This window comes from Eschrichtius robustus, chromosome 2, assembly GCF_028021215.1.
Source record: "Eschrichtius robustus isolate mEscRob2 chromosome 2, mEscRob2.pri, whole genome shotgun sequence".
In the NCBI taxonomy this organism is placed as follows: domain Eukaryota; kingdom Metazoa; phylum Chordata; class Mammalia; order Artiodactyla; family Eschrichtiidae; genus Eschrichtius; species Eschrichtius robustus.
This window is the reverse complement of record NC_090825.1, coordinates 178,731,255-178,749,193: the sequence shown is the minus strand read 5'-3', so window position 1 is coordinate 178,749,193 and position 17,939 is coordinate 178,731,255. Positions and strand designations below refer to the sequence as shown.

At 61.6% G+C, this 17,939-nt stretch overlaps 1 protein-coding gene, 1 non-coding gene and 1 pseudogene across 2 annotated transcripts; 1 reads left to right on the top strand and 2 right to left on the bottom strand.

The window, feature by feature from the left end:
* EFNA2 (ephrin A2) lies at positions 1-14,978 on the top strand. The gene is made up of 4 exons (XM_068535071.1): positions 1-143; positions 10,464-10,777; positions 12,855-12,920; positions 13,585-14,978. The coding sequence occupies exons 1-4, from the start codon at positions 1-3 to the stop codon at positions 13,704-13,706; spliced, it is 645 nt and encodes a 214-aa protein (XP_068391172.1). The 3' UTR covers positions 13,707-14,978.
* Positions 9,668-9,801, bottom strand: LOC137760383 (small nucleolar RNA U3; annotated as a pseudogene).
* Positions 14,979-17,431: 2,453 nt separating the features above from the next.
* LOC137760369 (U6atac minor spliceosomal RNA) lies at positions 17,432-17,552 on the bottom strand. The gene has a single exon (XR_011073323.1). It is a non-coding gene; the product is annotated as a U6atac minor spliceosomal RNA (small nuclear RNA).
* Between the last annotated feature and the right edge of the window lie 387 nt (positions 17,553-17,939).

The following is a 17,939-nucleotide window of genomic DNA, read 5'->3' as shown; positions in this document are numbered from 1 at the left end:
ATGGCGCCCGCGCAGCGCCCGCTGCTGCCGCTGCTGCTGCTGCTGCTGCCGCTGCCGCCGCCGCCGCCCTTCGCGCGCGCCGAGGACGCCGCCCGCGCCAACTCGGACCGCTACGCCGTCTACTGGAACCGCAGCAACCCCAGGTGAGCGTGGCCGCGGGCGGGAACCGGGCGCCGGGAGACTCCGGACGCCCCCATCCCAGCCTGGTCTCCCGCCCCGGGCTCGGGGCGGCCCTGCGCGCTGCCCCCGGAGTGGGGGCGCCCGCTTCCCAAGGGCGCCCCCAGGGAGTTCCGGCCCCCAGAGTTTGGGGGACTCACGCTCCGTGTGCATCTACCCCCAGGGCGCCCCGCCGCCTGCAGATTTGGGCGCCCTGCATGCCCCGGCGCGCCGCCGGCCCTGGAGTTTGGGGATCCCCTCTGGCACCCTCAGATGCAGTGCGGCCCTGAGTTCCCTCCCCGGACTTGGGGCACCCTATCTTCTGGGTTCTCCAGGGACCCCCGCTGGCTTTAGAGTTGGTGGGGATTCCCGGGAACCTTGTCACTGAGCTGCGCCCGGAGGTGGGGGACCGTGACCCCTCGGGGGAGGAGTCCAGGGGTGCGTTCTGCCGGCGGGTCCCCAGATGAACTTGGGGAAGTTAGAATGTCCCTCCCTACGGGCCGGCGTCCATATTCGCTGCAGGGGGTCCCTGGCCCCTGCTTTGCAGGGACAGAGAGACTGAGGCACCAAGGGGGCTGGTGGTCTGTCCCGGGAGTCCTGACCAGGTGGCGTCCTCTCCTGTCCTGGCGCTGGTGGGGAAACTGAGGCACAGAGGGGCCGAGCGGCTGGCTCAAGGTCACGGCCAGGGGAGCAGAGCTGGGGCAGGGACCCAGGTGGCCTTGTGCCCAGCCTGCCACGCCCGGCCGAGTTGCCCCGCCCGCCTGCCTGCAGTCCTCCTCGGTGTCAGGCGCTGAGTGCCATCTGGGGGGCAGCAGAAGCCCTTGTTTGTCGAGTGAGAAAAGTTTGCTGGTGACTGACCACATCCTGGACAGCAGCAGACACTTCGGGCCATCCAGAGTCTGGGAGGCTGGAGCGGGCTGGGGATCCGTGGGAGATGGGGCTTCGGGGTCCTGCTGCTCCTGGTCAGCCCCACGGTCACGGTCACCGTTGTATCGAGGCCAGCCGGGCTGCACGTGGGGGTAGAGGCGCTGGCCTCCCCGCCCCCCGACCCTCTGCTACCAGTCACTTTCTCTCGGTTTTCAAGCACCAGCCGCACCGCCTTCCACAGCCCGCCATCCCCTCACTGTCCCCCACCGTTCTCCATCCTCCGCTGGAAAGTTGCATAAAGGGCCATCTTTGAGGCAGGCCTGGGACCAGGGCAGTCAGGGTCCTGGGTGGAGGCAGGGAGCACGCCCAGACACCCCCCTCCATTGCCTGGCTGTGGGGTTGGGCCCCGGGGCCGAGGGCAGAGACCCCGGGCCTAGGAGGGTTGGCCGGGCCACCATGGAGCTGGTCCCCCGCGCGGCCCGCCCCGCTGGTCACATGTGGGTTTGATTAAGGCTCTTCCTTGCGGCCGAGCAGGGAGCCCAGCGGGCAGCACTTCCCCGGCCCAAGTTTTTGGTTTCAGCTCCGGAATCTCCGTCCCGGCATGGCCTGTCCTTTGTTCTAGCAAACGCCAGACACGCGAGGAGCCTCGAACGGGGACAGAAGGGGGTCGTTGGGGCCGCCTGCTGCCCCACCTGCCACCGGGCCTCAGGCAGGATCTCGGCCGGGAAGGAGGCAGCCCCTGGGGCCGGGCTCCGGCCGGCCGCTCGGCCACCTCCTGTTGCTGACCTGATAGCCCTGCTCCGACCAGCCGCCCGAGGGGACGGCCTTGCTGTCCAGCGCAGACCCTGGCAGTCAGGGCCTTCCTCTCCTACCTCTCCTCCCCCTTCTCTGCCTGGGGCATCCTGGGTGGGAGGTGACCTCCCCGACCTCTTGCGATGGGGTCTGGGGCCCTGGGGAGCCCCTTGCCCAAGAAGCCCGGTTGGGTCCAGAATTGGGGCTCCATCCATCGCTGAGGTTCAGGGGCTCTTCCAAAGGGGGCCTTGGAGGCCCGGGGGCCCCTCAGGAGGTTTCGTGTCCAGGGGTGTCTGGACTGGAATCTGCGTCCGGTGACAGGGTGTGTGCCAGTCACGGGAGGAGGGGTGCCGTCCTGCCTCGGGGTCCGAGGGCACCCGGAATGGAGATTTCCTGAGGGCACCCAGTCCCGGGGGCAGCTGCCAGGGTCCGGGGGTGCGGGGAGAGGTGTGGAGTCATTGAGCAGGCCCCACGCAGGAGGCAGTCCTGCGGGCAGAGATGGGCCTGTGCGGGGAGAGACAAGGATGGGGTCGAAACAGAGAGATTGGTGGCGGCGGCAGGAGGAGGAGATGGGGAACGCAGGGACGGGGGCCGTGCGGGAGACAGGGGCCGTGCCGGGGACAGGGGCCGTGCCGGAGACAGGGGCGCACACAAAAGGCACCGTGGGGACGGGGACGGAGCCAGGGCTGGGCAGGCTCGGGTGGGGGGCGGTCGGGCAGCCAGCGGAGGAGCAGGGGTGGGAGGGGATGAGTGCGCCCAGGTGGGCTCAGTGAGGCCGGCCACCCTCGCCCGGCCGGGCCTGGTACCCGCGCCGAGGTAATGCGTATGTGGCTATGTCTCCCCAGTTGCATTCTCCTGCTGTGCCGTGTATTTCCTGCGCACGTGAGGCTGGCGGACGTTGCCAGGGAGCCCTGCACCCACCTCCGCCGCAGCCAAAGGGTGGAGCCCAGTCCAGCCACCTGGCCCCGGCACCCCGACCAGCCGGCTGTCCAGCCGTCTCTCCGGCCGGCCCCTGCCTGGGCCGGGCACTCCCGGGCTGGCTGCCGGGCGTCTCTGGACCTGTCCGCGGCCCTGGTGGGACTGGGCCGGGGGTCCTGGTCGACTGCTCACGGGCCGAGCGTGGGGCTGCGGGTGCATCTGTGTACATGGGGGACCCGGGGGCACCCAGGAGTCTCTTTGAGCTGCAGGGTGTGTCTGCACGTGTCACTGCGTGTAGCTGCGTGTTCTCGCCCATGATGTTCGGGGGTCCTGGGGCCCTGGGAGGTGCAGAACTGTGTGCGTGGAGCACATGCGTCACCCCGCCACACAGACGCTCATGTGCCTACGTGTGCACGGCGACCCTGGCCCTGGACGTGTGCATGCGCCCACGTGAGTGTGCCTGGAGTACACACGTGTGCGGGGTGCATGCGTGTTTGCAGCAGTGTGTCTGGGTGTGGGATGTACGTGGTGTCTGAGGTGCGTGTGTATATCTGTGTGTGCAGATTGGCACCTGGGGAGCAGGTGCATCTGTATGTGGGATGCATGCATGTCTTTAGAGTATCTGCGTGTGTGGCCCAGCTCTGGCCGTCCCGGGGGCTCCGGTGAGGGGGCAGACACTCCACACCAGTGGGGGCACAGCTTGCCCTCCCTGCCCGCCCGGCCGCTCCTCCTCCGCCCCCTCCTCCAGCCCAGTGGGTTCCTGCTGGGGGGACGTGGCCAGGTCCCATGGGCACCGTGCCACCCTCGGTGCAGAGGGGCCATCGAGGTTCAGAGATGGCACCGGCAGGACACCCGCTGTCCCCGGGGCCCCGCACCTGGTTGGGGGCCTGTAGCCCGGGTGGACCCAGCGGTGCGGACCCGGGTGGAGGCTCTGATCACCCTCGGGTGTGGGCAGCAGCCACGTTCCCCTCTCAAACGACCGGGTGGGAAGATGGCGACTGGGCAGCATCTTCCCCATGGGGGGGGGATGTCGGGCACCCCGGCCCCTGCCAGCCTCGTCCAGGCCTCCGGGGAACCGGCTTTGAAGGGGGCGATGCCATATTTTGCCGCATGAGGCTTTTTTGTTTCCTTTGGAAGAGGCTCGACCACCGGCTTGCAGGGTTGGGTGGGGGGTGGCTTGGAGAGTGCGGATCCATGGGTCTGGGGGGCCGTGGGGGGCCGGGGCTCGGACTCGGGGATCTGGGAAGCCCGGCTGTGCCCTCGGGTGGGCAGCTTGGCTGCTCGGAGCCCCCGCGCCTCCTCCAGGAAGTGGGCCGGTGGGTTTTGTCACTCTGCAGATGGCGGCAGGGCGCAGCGTGGACGGGCGAGGCATGGGCGTGACCCCAGGGAATCAGAGGCCCCCGAGGGGGAGGGGAAACCGATGCAGCTCCTGTGGGCAAGCGGGGGAGCCTTGGGGACCAGGCCCTCACGTCTGCAGCAGTCGTGACGTTAGGGGGGGAACCGCAGTGCCGGGGCTGCGGGGTGTTTCTCAGATACCCCCAACCCTGCCAGGGGCCTGGGCGCTGAAGCTGGGGTCCACAGGCTTCCTGTCCCCAGCCTTGGTCCCTCCCCGCAGTGGACCTCTCCCCTGCCCAGGCTGCTCAGTTTGCAGAGGAAGGAACCGAGGCTAGGGACCAGCTCAGGACACAGGGCGGTGCGGGGGGGCGCCTCCAGCCTGCCTGGGAGCTGGGCCGGGGAAGGGGCGGCCGTCTCTGACCTCGGGACCCCCCAGCAGACGTCCCGTGAGGTTCACGGGTCCCTCGAGGTCATGGGTGCAAAGGTGGTTTTCCTCGGGACGGCAGGTGCGTGAACGGGGGTCTGGAAGACAGGCTTCTTGCAGGGCCGATGGCTGGTTCCGCAGCTTCCGAGCCGGGCCTGCTGGGGGAGGTCCCGCCTCGCAGCAGGTTTTCTCTGGGACACCCCCCTTCCCCTTTCCTCCTCCTCAGGACCCGGCACTCGGCCAGCCTTGCCCCCCTCCGCCAGGTGCTGCTTTGGGGAAATTGTCTCTTTGGAAACGGGTCCAGAGGGGGCTTGGCTGCATCCCCCACCTGGTGGGCCACGCGGGGAGAGGGCAGAGCCGCCTTTGTGGCTGCCCCATGGCGGACGCGCAGCGGAAGGCTGGGAGCACAGAAGCCAGAGTCCGAGCTCTGCACCAGCCGGCCCTGGGGGGCGGGGGGGCCTGTCCCCACACACCCTCCCACGCAGGGACCCTGGCTTCGAGGGGCTCGTTCCACCACCCGGGCCACGTTGCCCCTCGCCCGCCCCAACCCAGCCATGCACCCCCTAACCTGCCCACCCCATGGGTCGGGCTCCCCCTTAAGCCCCCGTTTCATGGACCCAGAGAAAGTGACTCCTCGGTGGCCATGAGGAAGTCGAGTCCAGTGGGGTGACCCCTCCAAGAGGCAGCCACGTCTGCGGCTGGCCGAGGAGCATCAGGGACGCCATGCACACCGGGGGGCAGAGGAGGGCGCGGTGACCGAGGCAGGTGTGCCCCGGGGACCGTGCACCTGGGCCTCCTCCTGCCTCAGACCAAGGCCTGAGGGGTGGGGTGGCCCTGAGGGCCTCCCCCTACCTTTCCTGCCCACCCAGCCCCATTTGTTTACCTCTTGCTTCAGATCTGGGACCCGTGCCTCAGTTTACCCATCCACACACAAGGCCATAATCGTCCTTTCTCAGCTGATCCTGCACCACCTTGGGGCCCTAATTTTCTGGGAGGTCCTCCCCACTTCCCACCAGCAGGAGGAAGGCGGCCAGGCCTTGGATGGGGGACATGTCTTCTTGGCCCCTAGAAAAGCTGGGGGAGGACACAGGTCTCAGGGGTCTTGCTGGGGGTGGCAGGTGGGGATGGGCAAGCTCGGCCCACCCTGGGCCTCGGGGCTGTTTTGCCCACTCAGGCCGGCCTGGGCGTGCTGTTTGCTGGGATCTTTGTTGGCACGTCTGAGTGCCTTTAGTAGGAGCTGTGCATGGACTCAGACAAGGGAGATAGAGGCAGAGCCACAGGGAGTGAGGGGGACACAGACTCCACTGCCCGCCTTGCCCGTGCCTCAGTTTCCAGTCTGGGAAGGTGGCACAGCACCCCACCCCCATTTTGGGTGAGACTCCTAATCAGTGGCTTTGCTATTAGCATCTAATGACTTGACAGTCGCCCAACTGGACAGTCCTGATTAGCTGCGGGCTGGGCGTTGCTGGGGAAGGGGTGGTGGGTGGGTGGGTGGGTGGCGGGTAAGGGTCACCTGGGCTTTGGGGGGGGCGGCCTGCAGGGTGGACGTTGGCAGGAGGCCGGCAGGGTGAGCAGCTGGGGGTGAAGGTGTGGCGGGGCGGGGGCGGGGAGGTCTGAAAGCCTCGGGAGCCCTCTGTCTGGGAACCATCCCAAGTCAGTCATTAACCCCTTAGTGAGAATTTCGATCTCTATCCGCCGCTCCCGCGGAGCATTTGCATATCAGGCTTCGGCACTAACGGAGGAAATGAAGGCTTTGTCTTGCTCTCACCAGGCTCCGTTTGGGGTGGGGGCCCGCTCCCCTGCATAAGCGTCACCCTGAGCAGGGGCGAGGCGCCAACTTGGAACAGGAATGCCAACGCAGCAAGGCCGTCACTATTTTAGAGCAGGGAAGGGAGAAAAATGGTCCATTTAGGCGGCCAGAGCTCAGGTGTGTGTGTGGGTGTAGGCGTCTCCTGGGGACCCGCCTGTCTGGGTTCCTCACTCCCCCACCTGGGGGGCAGCTTTCTGCTCCCCATGACTCTAGCACCTCAGAGACCTCGAGTCTTTGGCCTTTGTTTGATTAGCAAACATATATCGAGCACCACTGTATACAGGGCCTGTGCGGGCTACAGGGAAAAGGGCAGAGAAGGAGGCCGACCCCCAGGATCCAAGGAAGGCAGACAATGGGCTGCTTAAAGGTATAAATACGATGATGTCCAAACGAGATGAGTTGGGAAAAGTAGGGAAAAACGTGCCAGGCAGAGGGAACGGCATGTGCAAGGGCCCTGGGGTGGGGGCTTCCCTGGTGGCACAGTGATTAGGAATCCGCCTGCCAATGCAGGGGACCCGGGTTCGAGCCCTGGTCCGGGAAGATCCCACATGCTGTGGAGCGGCTAAGCCCGTGCTCCGCAACTACTGAGCCTGCACTCTAGAGCCCACGAGCCATAACTGCTGAGCCCAGGCACCACAACTACTGAAGCCCGCGCGCGACTAGAGCCCGTGCTCCGCAACTGCAACAAGAGAAGAGAAGCCCGTGCACAGCAACAAAGAGTAGCCCCCCCTCGCCGCAACTAGAGAAAGCCCACGTGCAGCAACGAAGACCCAACGCAGCCAAAAAAAAAAGGCCCTGGGGTGGGACCAGGAGCAGCCCGGAGGCTGGTGTGCCTGGAGGGGAGTGAGCTGGGGGAGCCAGAGGGCGATGAGGTTGGGGAAGGACGGGGGCCACGTGCGGCCTCGTGGGCCTGGGAGGACTGTGGATTTTGTTCTGTGTTGGGGGAGCCAATGGAGGGCTTTGAGACAGTGGGTCACGGGGTCTGATATACACTCAGAGAAGTGAGCCCTGGATTTTGGGAGGCCAGGAGTCCGGCCGCCCTAGTGGGGCCCAGGTGTCCAGCCTCTGAGACAGCAAAGCGGCTTCTGTCTCTGATGTTCTTCAGAAAGTGAGCTGGGGGGACCTGACGGCGCAGGTGTCACGGGGGGAGGGAGGCAAGCCTGATGGGACAGGCAGGAGGAAAGGGGAGCCCACCTTCGGGAGTCCGTTCCCGCCAGAAAGACTGTGCGTGGAGTCACGTTCTCTTTCGGGTTGAGTGTACGTCCCTCGGCGGCGTGCCAGGGCAAGGGGCAACACGGAGGGCCGGAGGCCAGGACCAGGACTCCCCCCGCTGCCTGTGGTTCCCCGTCACAGCCTCCCCTGCAGGGCCCACCTGGGTGAGGCTGGGTCCCTGGGCGGCTGCTGGGCCACAGCTGCCGTCCATCGGCTGATCAATGGGGCTTTCGGTGGGGCCGGGAAGGAGCGAAAATGGCTTTTCAAGAAGCCTGGAGCAGCCTCTGCATCGATCGTGCCCAAGGGGCCGGAGGACGCGGCCGGTCAATGAGACGCCCGTGCCTGGCCAGCCGTGGGGCTGCCTGAGGGACGGGCAGGGTCCCAGCCCGACCCAGGGCCGCCCCACATGCATCTGTGCAGTGCCCGCTGTGTACAGAGCTGGAGTTCTCCCATCGGCCTTGAGGACCATCCCCACGGCACAGAGCTGGAAACTGAGGCTTTGAGAAGAGGAGCTGAGACCCAGCTGGGTTCCAACCTGTGACTGACCCACATTGGAGGTTCCTTGGCCCCCAACTGACCCCCGAGGCCAGACACATTGATTCTGCAAACGCCTTCCCACCTCTGCGAGAGGGGGTGGCCTCCCCGCCCCTGGACGAACCCAGTGGAGCAGGGAAGGGGCTGGAGGTGAATCCACTCCCCCGCTCCCCAACCTGAAGTTCTGCGAGCCTTGACCTCAGCCCCAGACGTGAATCATCACGCTGGGTCCCTGCTGACGGAGGGGGAGACTGAGGCACCGTGAGCGGGTCCCCTGTCTCCGTCATTCCAGCTCTGGGTTCCCAGGAGCCCTCGCCCCCACCTGGCTCAGTCTCACGGGCGGGTGGCCAGCCGATGCCATCTGATAATCCAGCTGCCCCCTCAGGTGCCAGCTGTGGGGAATAGCGCACCCGGCACGGGGGCCACCTTGCTCCCTCCCATGGGCCGGGGCGGCTGGCACGGTGGGCACGGAGGCAGCGGCGCGGCTGGGATCCTAGCAGCCCTCCCTGCCTCTGACCCGCACCGGGCCTCAGTTTCCCAGCCGATACAGAGAGTGGAGGAGGCTGGGGGAGCCCGTCCCCCAGCCCTCTGATGCTCAGGCCTTTTATGTGCTAATAAGCCCCTCTCGGGAGGCCCCCTTGTCCCCCCTCGGTCCAGGCCACGTTTACGTGACGGGCCCGGGGCACCGCATCCAGGAGGTCTAGGGGCTCCTGGCGCTGTAGCCCGAGGCGGTGATGGAAGGGGAGCTGCTGGTCCCTCGCTCAGCTGACCTCCATCCTTGACAGATGAGCCTGGGTCAGGAGCCCCCCCACCCCCAGAGAAAGGGGTGCAGGCTGCATGACAGTGTGGGGAGACCTCCAGAGCAAAGCCTGGGAGGCAGGGCTTGGGGGTGGAGGTGTCAGGGGTGGGGAGGCTGGTGGGGTGACCAGGAAGTTGAGGGGTAGCTGCCAGATTTTGGAGGCTCTGGAGGAAGAAGGAAGGATGTCACACAGGATGGAAGGGGTGGGGCTGGGGGGCTTGAACCCAGGGCACCCCTGAGTTGGACTGAGCGAGGGAGGGCCTGAGCATCCTTTATGCCAAACCCCGCCCCCTCTGGGGAAACTGAGGCTAGGGGAGGGGCAGAGCTTGCCCCAGAGAGAGGCTGGGAACACTTGGCCTGTGTCCCACACTGCCCTCGGCCTTCTTCTTTTTTTTTTTTCTTTTAACATCTTTATCGGAGTATAATTGCTTTACAATGGTGTGTTAGTTTCTGCTTTATAACAAAGTGAATCAGCTATACGTATACATATATCCCCATATCCCCTCCCTCTTGCGTCTCCCTCCCACCCTGCCTATCCCACCCCTCTAGGTGGTCACAAAGCACCGAGCTGATCTCCCTGTGCTATGTGGCTGCTTCCCACTAGCTATCTATTTTACATTCGGTAGTGTATATATGTCCATGCCACTCTCTCACTTTGTCCCAGCTTAGCCTTCCCCCTCCCCGTGTCCTCAAGTCCATTCTCTATGTCCGCGTTTTTATTCCTGTCCTGGCCCTAGGTTCTTCAGAACCATTTTATTTTTTTTTAGATTCCATATGTATGTGTTAGCATACGGTATTTATTTTTCTCTTTCTGACTTATTTCACTCTGTATGACAGACTCTCGGTCCATCCACCTCACTACAAATAACTCAATTTCATTTTTTTTTATGGCTGAGTAATATTGAAACCTCTCTAGTAACGAACTATAGAAATGATCCCTGAAAGTATAGTCTTGCCCTCGGCCTTCTTGGCAGGCAAATCTGCAAAAGGAAAGCTGAGGAGGCTGCATCTGGGGATGGCGTGGGGGGCTGCCTGGAGGAGGGGGCATCGAAGTCAAGCAGTAAGGTTTTTGGAGAGGGACTTCCTGGTGGGGTGGGGGACATCTTGGGCCAGGTCTGTTGCGGCTGAGGGGCCCAGATGTGGATTCTGCAGGGGGTGGAGAGACTGGGGGGCTCCGAGTCACGTGGCGCCTGCTCGTTTGCACGTGGTTATCTAGAATGCCTGGCGGCAGCCCCTCTTCCCCAGCGCCCACCTCGTGGGCTCAGCGCTAGTCCCAGTGTCAAGGAGCCTGCTGTGGCCTTGGTGGGGCAGGGTTGTGCCAGGCAGGGGGCCGTGGGCTCGGACCCTGGCACCTGTCTGTGGGTAGGGTGCCCGCCCATCGGTCCCCTAACCCCTCCCCCTTCCCCATCTCTGACCTACCCCTTTCTACCTGCACTGACCCGTCTCCACCCGCCTTCGTGCTTCCTGTCCCCTACCCCGTCCCCTCCCACGCGCTGACCGCTGACCCCTCTCCATTTACCCCATCCCTGACCCTCCCCTTCTCCCTTGCACTGATCCGTCATCCCCATCTCGGGCCCCGCCCCTCCCCCCGCGCTGACCGCCGGCCCCGCCCCCAGGTTCCACGCGGGCGCGGCGGACGACGGCGGCGGCTACACGGTGGAGGTGAGCATCAACGACTACCTGGACATCTACTGCCCGCACTACGGGGCGCCACTGCCGCCGGCCGAGCGCATGGAGCACTACGTGCTGTACATGGTCAACGGCGAGGGCCACGCCTCCTGCGACCACCGGCAGCGCGGCTTCAAGCGCTGGGAGTGTAACCGGCCCGCGGCGCCCGGGGGGCCGCTCAAGTTCTCGGAGAAGTTCCAGCTCTTCACGCCCTTCTCGCTGGGCTTCGAGTTCCGCCCGGGCCATGAGTACTACTACATCTGTGAGTGGGGGCGGGCCAGGGGCGCGGGGAGGGGGGGTGCCCCCTCCTCCGCGCTGGCCTCCGTCTCCGGGCGGGCGCTCCGGTGGTCTCGCCATCCTCCCCGCAAGCCCCGCTGTGACCTCGGCCTCTGGATAAGCCTCTGGGCCTCTGGACTGGGACCATGTGGTCAGCCTGTCCCACACTGAGACCGGGGGTGCCGTCCCCCCATTGCACTGAGGCGGGAAACTGAGGCCTGCGGAATCTTGAGGGAGGGGGTGAGGGCGACCAACCCTGGACCCGGCAGGGGTCTCCCGGGCCCACCCCCCATCTCCCAGCGGCCCACCCGCGCCCAGATTCCCCGAGGAGCGTGGGACTTTTCACTGTCAGCTGGTGGCAGCCTTGGGACACTGGGCATGCGTGCCCCGCTGTGAGCCTTGCGGGGGGGGCCAGGTAGGCTGCCCCCACCTGTCCTGGGCATCAGGGATTCCCAAGGGGCCCCTTTTTCCTTCCCATCAAGTGCCAAGGGCAGGGTCTGGGGAGGCGGCAGAGTCGGGCCTGGGTTCAAGTTCCTGTTCAGTGGGGCCTTGGCAGACTGTAGTCTGAGAACCTAAACCAGGAATACTGGGGTCCAGGCATCGCCCCTGCCGAGAGGGGGTATCAGGGAGCCCACCTTGGCATCTGACTGATGCCTCTCCCGAGGCGGTGAGACTTCAACGGATTGTGGAGTCCCATTTCTCAGCGCCCTGGGGGCTGATGGGGAGCAGGTGGGGGGGGGGGGTCTGCCCCCGGGGCTTCGGAGAGGGAACCAGCGCCTCGCCACCCAGGTTCCTGCTGAGTCAAATTAAACTCTACAAGGCTCCCATTTCCTCCTTTCTCTGCTCTATTTGGAATTTTTAATTCAGGGAAGAAGGGGTGGGGGAGGGGAAGAAGGTGCTTAAATTAAGTCTCCATAATATAAGAAAAATTAAATTTTTCTTTCCGAAAAATTACATTTTTCTTTCCGAGACGGGAGTTTCATAAAGATAATTATTGTAATTATTCGTCCTATCTCTGTGATGAATGTTACTTTTATTACGTGCTTTTTATCTTCATCTCCCAGCACGAGGGGCTTCTGGGGGGCGGGCAGAGGTGATGGCCACAGAGAGGACCGACCGAGAGCACAGGCGGGGGCAGGCCCAGCCGCAGCCGTGTGGGTGCCCGTGCCTGTTCACGTGTGTGAGCCCCAACCCCCGCAGGGCCTCAGGCCTCCCTCCCTGCCCCTGTCCTGGTCCCCGAGCTCCTCCCTCCTGACTCATGGCTGATGCTCTGGTACCTCCCCCGCCCGCCAAGTGGGCCAAGAAGCTGGGAGCCCTATGGTGGAATTTTAGGTGTGAGGACCCAATGCACTTCGGCCTGCACATGACTCGGCGGTGTGGGTCGCTCTCCAGGTGAGGCCGGAAGCTGCCTCCTTCCCAGGGGTAACTGGGTTCCTGGCGTCACCCAGATGGAAAGAATGATTTCCAAAGCACCTCCCATGGGCCAGATGAGGTCCAGATAGGGGGTGACTTGCCGACAGGCACCCTGAGAGCAGGGATTTGATCCCTGGTCAATCATTTGGTTACACTGATTTTTTTTTTTTTGCTGTTTGATTTTTGTTTTGTTTTGTTTTTGGCCGTGCTGCACGGCATGCGGGATCTTAGTTCCCCGACCAAGGATGGAAGCCGTGCCCCTGGCAGTGAAAGCTAACCACTGGACCGCCAGGGAATTCCCTTTTTTTGCTGTCTGGAAACACACCTATTTTTATTCATCACCTTTGAACTTTGCCCTGTGATGCCCTGGGGTGAGATGGAGCCCTGGGGTGACATAGACACCTCACCTGACCCCCGTCTCTGGGGTTAGGATTCAGCAAACTGAGAGGTAGGGGGAGAATGCAAGAAGACTTCTGGGAAATCATGGGCATTGTGTCTGGGGCTTTGATGTATGATGAGGAGTTTTATGGGTGGATTCCCCAACCTGGGGTCAGGGTTGGGTTGCCGGCATAGGGAAGGGGATACAGCCCCAAGAGGTCTCAGGCACCAAGAGCCTCCTGCCCTACTAACCCCCAACCCCTTTCTTCCAGCTGCCACGCCCCCCAATGCTGTGGACCGACCCTGCCTGCGGCTGAAGGTTTACGTGCGACCGACCAGTAAGTTATCGGTGGGGGTTCATGTAGGCTCCTCAACTCACAGAACCCAGTGAGTCGTCAGCGGAGTTAGGAGGCGGTCATGGCATAGCCTGGGGAGTCCCACAACCTCAGCGATGGCTGGGACAGGCCCTGCCTGAGCCTCTGTTTTTCCATCTGCAAATGGGGCCATTTCAGACCTTCAAGAACGAGGGTTGAAGTCCGTGGCTGGGCTTCATTGAGGCCGAAGCCCCCTTCACCCAGTGAGCGGGTATCACGGAAGTTCTCTGAGATGGACCAACGGGTCTGTGTTCTGAGCTCCTGAAACATGGGGAAGGGGGATCCTGCAGCCTCGCCACTTCACCCGGCGCCTGCTGATTGCCATGCTCTGCACTGGAGGCACAGCCTCAGCCGAGGTGGACAGAAATCTCTGTGCCCTCGGAGGTGCAGCGAAATGGAGATTTTTTTTTTTTTTTTTTTGGCTGCGCAGTGCATATGGGATCTTAGCTCTCTGACCAAGGGTGGAACCCGTGCCCCCTGCATTGGGAGCGCGGAGTCTTAACCACTGGACCGCCAGGGAAGTCCCGTAATGGAGATGTTTAACAATGTCAGGTCGTGGTGAGGTCTAGGAAGCAGGGTGGGGGGTGGGAGGCCTGCCACTGACCCCCCTGTCTCCCTGTCTACCCAGACGAGACCCTGTATGAGGCCCCCGAGCCCATCTTCACCAGCAATAACTCATGCAGCGGCCTGCGCAGCTGCCAGCTCTTCCTCAGCACCGTCCCCGTGCTGTGGACCCTCCTGGGCTCCTAGTCCCCAATGGGACGTTGGCCCCGCCCTGATGGCCCGCCTCCGAGACCAAATAGAGACTCCGCTTCTCCCACGACTGGTGCTGCTTCGCCGGGCAGGGGGCCGTCCACCCGCGCCAGGGCTGGAGGGGGGTGAGGGCAGCCGAGGTCCCCCAACCCTGTGCCAGAGGGGCCGGGTGTCTGCTCAGCTCCTGGCCATGCTGTCTTGTCCGGGGGACCTGCTGAACCCTGGGATCTCTTGGTGATGTTGGTTTTTGTTTTTGTTTTTTAAGTGTATTTTTCATGGTTGCATCAGAAAGACTTGAGTTTTTAATTTAATTTATTCCTTGCTGTCGCCTGCGACTTTGGGAAGGAAACAGAATGGACAGACGGGGCAGGGGTCCCTGGCCCCCTTGAGGGGAGGGGGACTGGGGCACCCCTGGCCTGGTCACTCCATTTGTTGGGTCCTGGGTGGAGGCAACCATGGAGTGGAACCCCAGGTGCCACGGGACAGGCTGGCCTGAGGCAGAAGGGGCGGGTGGTGAGTCCCCCCGATTCCGGTCCGGGGCCCTCAGACCCCTGTCCTGCCAGCTCTACCCTCCTCCCTCCTGGTGATTGTCTCCTAGAGCAGAAAACCACGGGGTTTCACCAGCGGCCACCATGGAGCCCCGGCCCCCTCGAAATCATAGCATCACAACGTCTTAGAGATGATGTAGGCCCCACCTGTCTGCCCAGCCTCACACAGTCGCCCCCGAGGCCGAGAAGACGTTATATTTCTGTAAATAGAGCCAGCAAGTATATACTGTGATTTATTTTTACTGTATTCCTGAGGATGGACTGGAATGTTTCTTTTTCTCTCACCCCTTCATGGGGGGCGGTGCTTTTATTTTGATGGGGGGGGGTTGGGGTAGACTTTTTAGCGTAGAAGCCGCACTTCACAATAAGCTCCTTTGTCTGTCAGACCCCCTTCCCTCTACTGTATGACTAATAATGTTTGTAAGAAAAGGGAAAACAGGACAAAACAAAATGGGGGGGAGGGGAACATCACCACCAAAAAAGAGAAACCCCCTCCCAAAAACACTCTAATGAAGTAAACAGCGCATTTATACAGATTTCATATTTCTACCCGCCTTTCCTGATCTGTGTTTTATATATATTATATATAAATATATATGGTGCTCGGCCGCCGGGAGATGGCTCGGGCACGCCAGTGGGGGGCTTTTGTAGGGGTCGTGGGCGGGCGGCATTGCCATGCCTGGAGCTGGCGACGGCCCCCCCCACCCCCACCCCCGCAACCCCGTCACAATCAACTTTGGATTCTGTATTTTTTTATAATAAAATGAGCGTAAGCATCCAGGCTGTGTGTCTGTGTTGGGGCCGCAGGTCGGGTCTGGAACCTGCTGGGGAGGGGTGTCTTTAAGGAATGTCTGGAGACCCCGGGGCCGGTTGTGATCCTTTGGTTTTGTGTATCGTTTGGGTGGCTGGCCCCGAACTGAGCATCTTATCGGGTGCTGTGCCCTTCATACCACCCCTAGGAGAGGGGAACAAGCCCCTCTCCCCTGGGGCAGCTGGGAGGATGGAAGGAAGAGACGGAGCTGGCTTTGAATACACAGCAGGGGCTTGTTAAGTGTCTGTCACTCGATGCACCTGAGCAGGTGGGAATCCCTGGACCCCAGGGCCAGTCAAGGCCTCCTGTACCCTCGTCCTCACTTGGGGGCGGTCCTTGGGTTCTATGACAGGTCTTTTAGGATCCAACCAAATTCGGTGCCATCTTGGTCGCCAAGCTCTGCGGAGGGGTGACTCAGTTTCTCCAACTGCTCCAGGCAAGGGTGGGGGTTTGTCATCTCGAATTCCCTCCTCGCTTTCCGAAAGACATGTGTCAGAGGCTTCTGGGGTCCCGGGGGCCTTCACCCCAGCCTGGCCCCGGAGAGGCACAGAACAGGGCGGAGAGACTGGGGACTCGGGGCTGCCCCTTGCCTCAGTGTCACCCGCAGGGACTGCGGCGTCCTGGGCACAATTAGCCAAGAGGGAAGGCTCTCAGCTAATTAATTCGGCCGTGCTGGGTCCAGCGACGGGGGCTGCCTCTTAATGAGGCCAGGAAGCGGCACAAAGACCCCTGTGTGCGCCCCGCCTGCCCTGCCCAGCAGCAGTGGGACGGAGGGTGGCCACTGCCGAGCACCACGGAGGGAGAGCCGAGGGATCCCCCCCACTCTGTGGAGAGGACCCCGAGGCTCAGAGAGGGAGGAGGCCCCCCTATGTCCACCCCCCTGAGACCCCTCGCTCCAACACCCCAACTCGGCCACGGGGACAGAGGAAACTGGAGGGCAAGGATTAAATGCAGGGGTCGTGGGGCAGAATCGTAGCAGCTAACTTTGACTTTGTTATTTAAAAAAAAGTTATTGAGATATAGTTCACATACCACACAATCCATCCGTTTAAAGTACGATTCCACAATTTGTATCCATTCACAGGGTTGTGCAACCATCACCACTATCTAATTCCAGAACATTCTATCACCCCAAAAAGAAGCCCCATCCCCCTCCCCACCCCCTGACAACCAGGAACCCACTCTCTGTACCTGTGGATCTGCCTGTTCTGGACGTGTCCCATCAATGGAATCACACACTGCGTGTCCTTCTGTGTCTGGCTTCTCTCACTGAGCATCGTGTTCTCACGGTCTCTCCACGTTGTAGCGAGTGTCAGGGCTTCTGTCCTTTTCATGGCTGAGTGATGTTCCAGTGTGTGGAGGGATGACTTTCTGTCCATTCACTAGTTTATGGACATTTGGGTTGTTTCCTTTTAGCTATTCTGAGGACTTCTGAGACAAAATTTTAACACAAAAAGGTGACCTTGGATGGGTAAGTATAAAAATAGCTCTATTCCCACCTCGGGGCCTTTGCACGTGCTGTTCCCCCTGTCTGGTGTGCCCTTTCTGCAGACCACTGCTTGACTGTCTCCCCCAGCCCCTTCATAAGGGGTACATGTCCCCTCTAGACCTCCCTGGCCAAGTGGCTCTCACCCCATCCCCCTGCTGTCAAATCTCTGATTCTTTTCTTCTTTTTTTTTTTTAACAATAATGTGTATTTATTTACCAGGCATTATTTACATCTAATTTACCACGTGTATCTTTTTTTTTTTATTAGATCTTTATTGGAGTATAATTGCTTCACAATACTATGTTAGTTTCTCTTGTACAACAAAGCGAATCAGCCATATGCATACACATGTCCCCACATCCCCTCCCTCTGGAGCCTCCCTCCCACCCTCCCTATCCCAGCCCTCTAGGCAGTCACAAAGCACCGAGCTGATCTCCCTATGCTATGCGGCTGCTTCCCACCAGCCAAGTATTTTACATTCGGTAGTGTATATACATCGATGCTTCTCTCACTTCGCCCCAGCTTCCCCCTCCCCATGTCCTCAAGTCCATTCTCTATGTCTACCTCTTTACTCCTGCCCTGCAACTAGGTTCATCAGTACCATTTTTTTTTTTTTTAGATTCCATATATATGTGTTAGCATACGGTATTTGTTTTTCTCTTTCTGACTTACTTCACTCTGTACGACAGACTCTAGGTCCATCCACCTCACTACAAATACCTCCATTTCGTTTCTTTTTATGGCTGAGTAATATTCCATTGTATATATGTGGCACATCTTCTTCATCCATTCATCTGTCGATGGACGGACGTTTAGGTTGGTTCCATGTCCTGGCTATTGTAAATAGTGCTGCAATGAACATTATAGTACACATCAAAAACAGTGATTAGATGCCACGAAGTAGGTGGCAATGCCTTAACCGTATGTGTGTTGTCAGGCCCGAGGGCCTCTTCCATCCTGGTCGAGGGGAGTGCTAACCTTCTCTCATACAACACAAATCTCTGATTCTTTACTTGTCCATCTTCCCCACCGGCTGGGAGTCCCCAGAGGGCGGGGGGGGGACGGGCCCACAGTCAGGAGTCTCCCCTGGGACTTGTCATCTGCCACATGCACAGACACGCGTGCACACACGTGTGTGGAGGAACCCCATGGCCGCGCCCACCTGTGCGCACCCTTGTACCGACGGATGCTTGCGTTTGGGGCCTGGGTCTCTCAGGAACCACGCTGTCCATCACTGGTCACCAGCCACGGCCTCGGGGGCCACCACCAAGGTGCAGAGTGGCCCCTCACTCCTGGGGCTGCACTGGGCACAGCGGGGTACCCCCAGGGTGGCCATCGGTAAAGGGGTCCTGCGCGTACCCAGAGGATCCCCAAGGGCGGGG

Excerpts from the sequence above, each read along its gene's own strand:
- EFNA2 (XM_068535071.1), top strand. The coding sequence starts at position 1 with ATGGCGCCCGCGCAGCGCCCGCTGCTGCCGCTGCTGCTGCTGCTGCTG. Across the intron at positions 144-10,463 it reads TGGAACCGCAGCAACCCCAG|GTTCCACGCGGGCGCGGCGG; the intron begins GTGAGCGTGGCC and ends CCCCGCCCCCAG. Across the intron at positions 10,778-12,854 it reads CCATGAGTACTACTACATCT|CTGCCACGCCCCCCAATGCT; the intron begins GTGAGTGGGGGC and ends CCTTTCTTCCAG.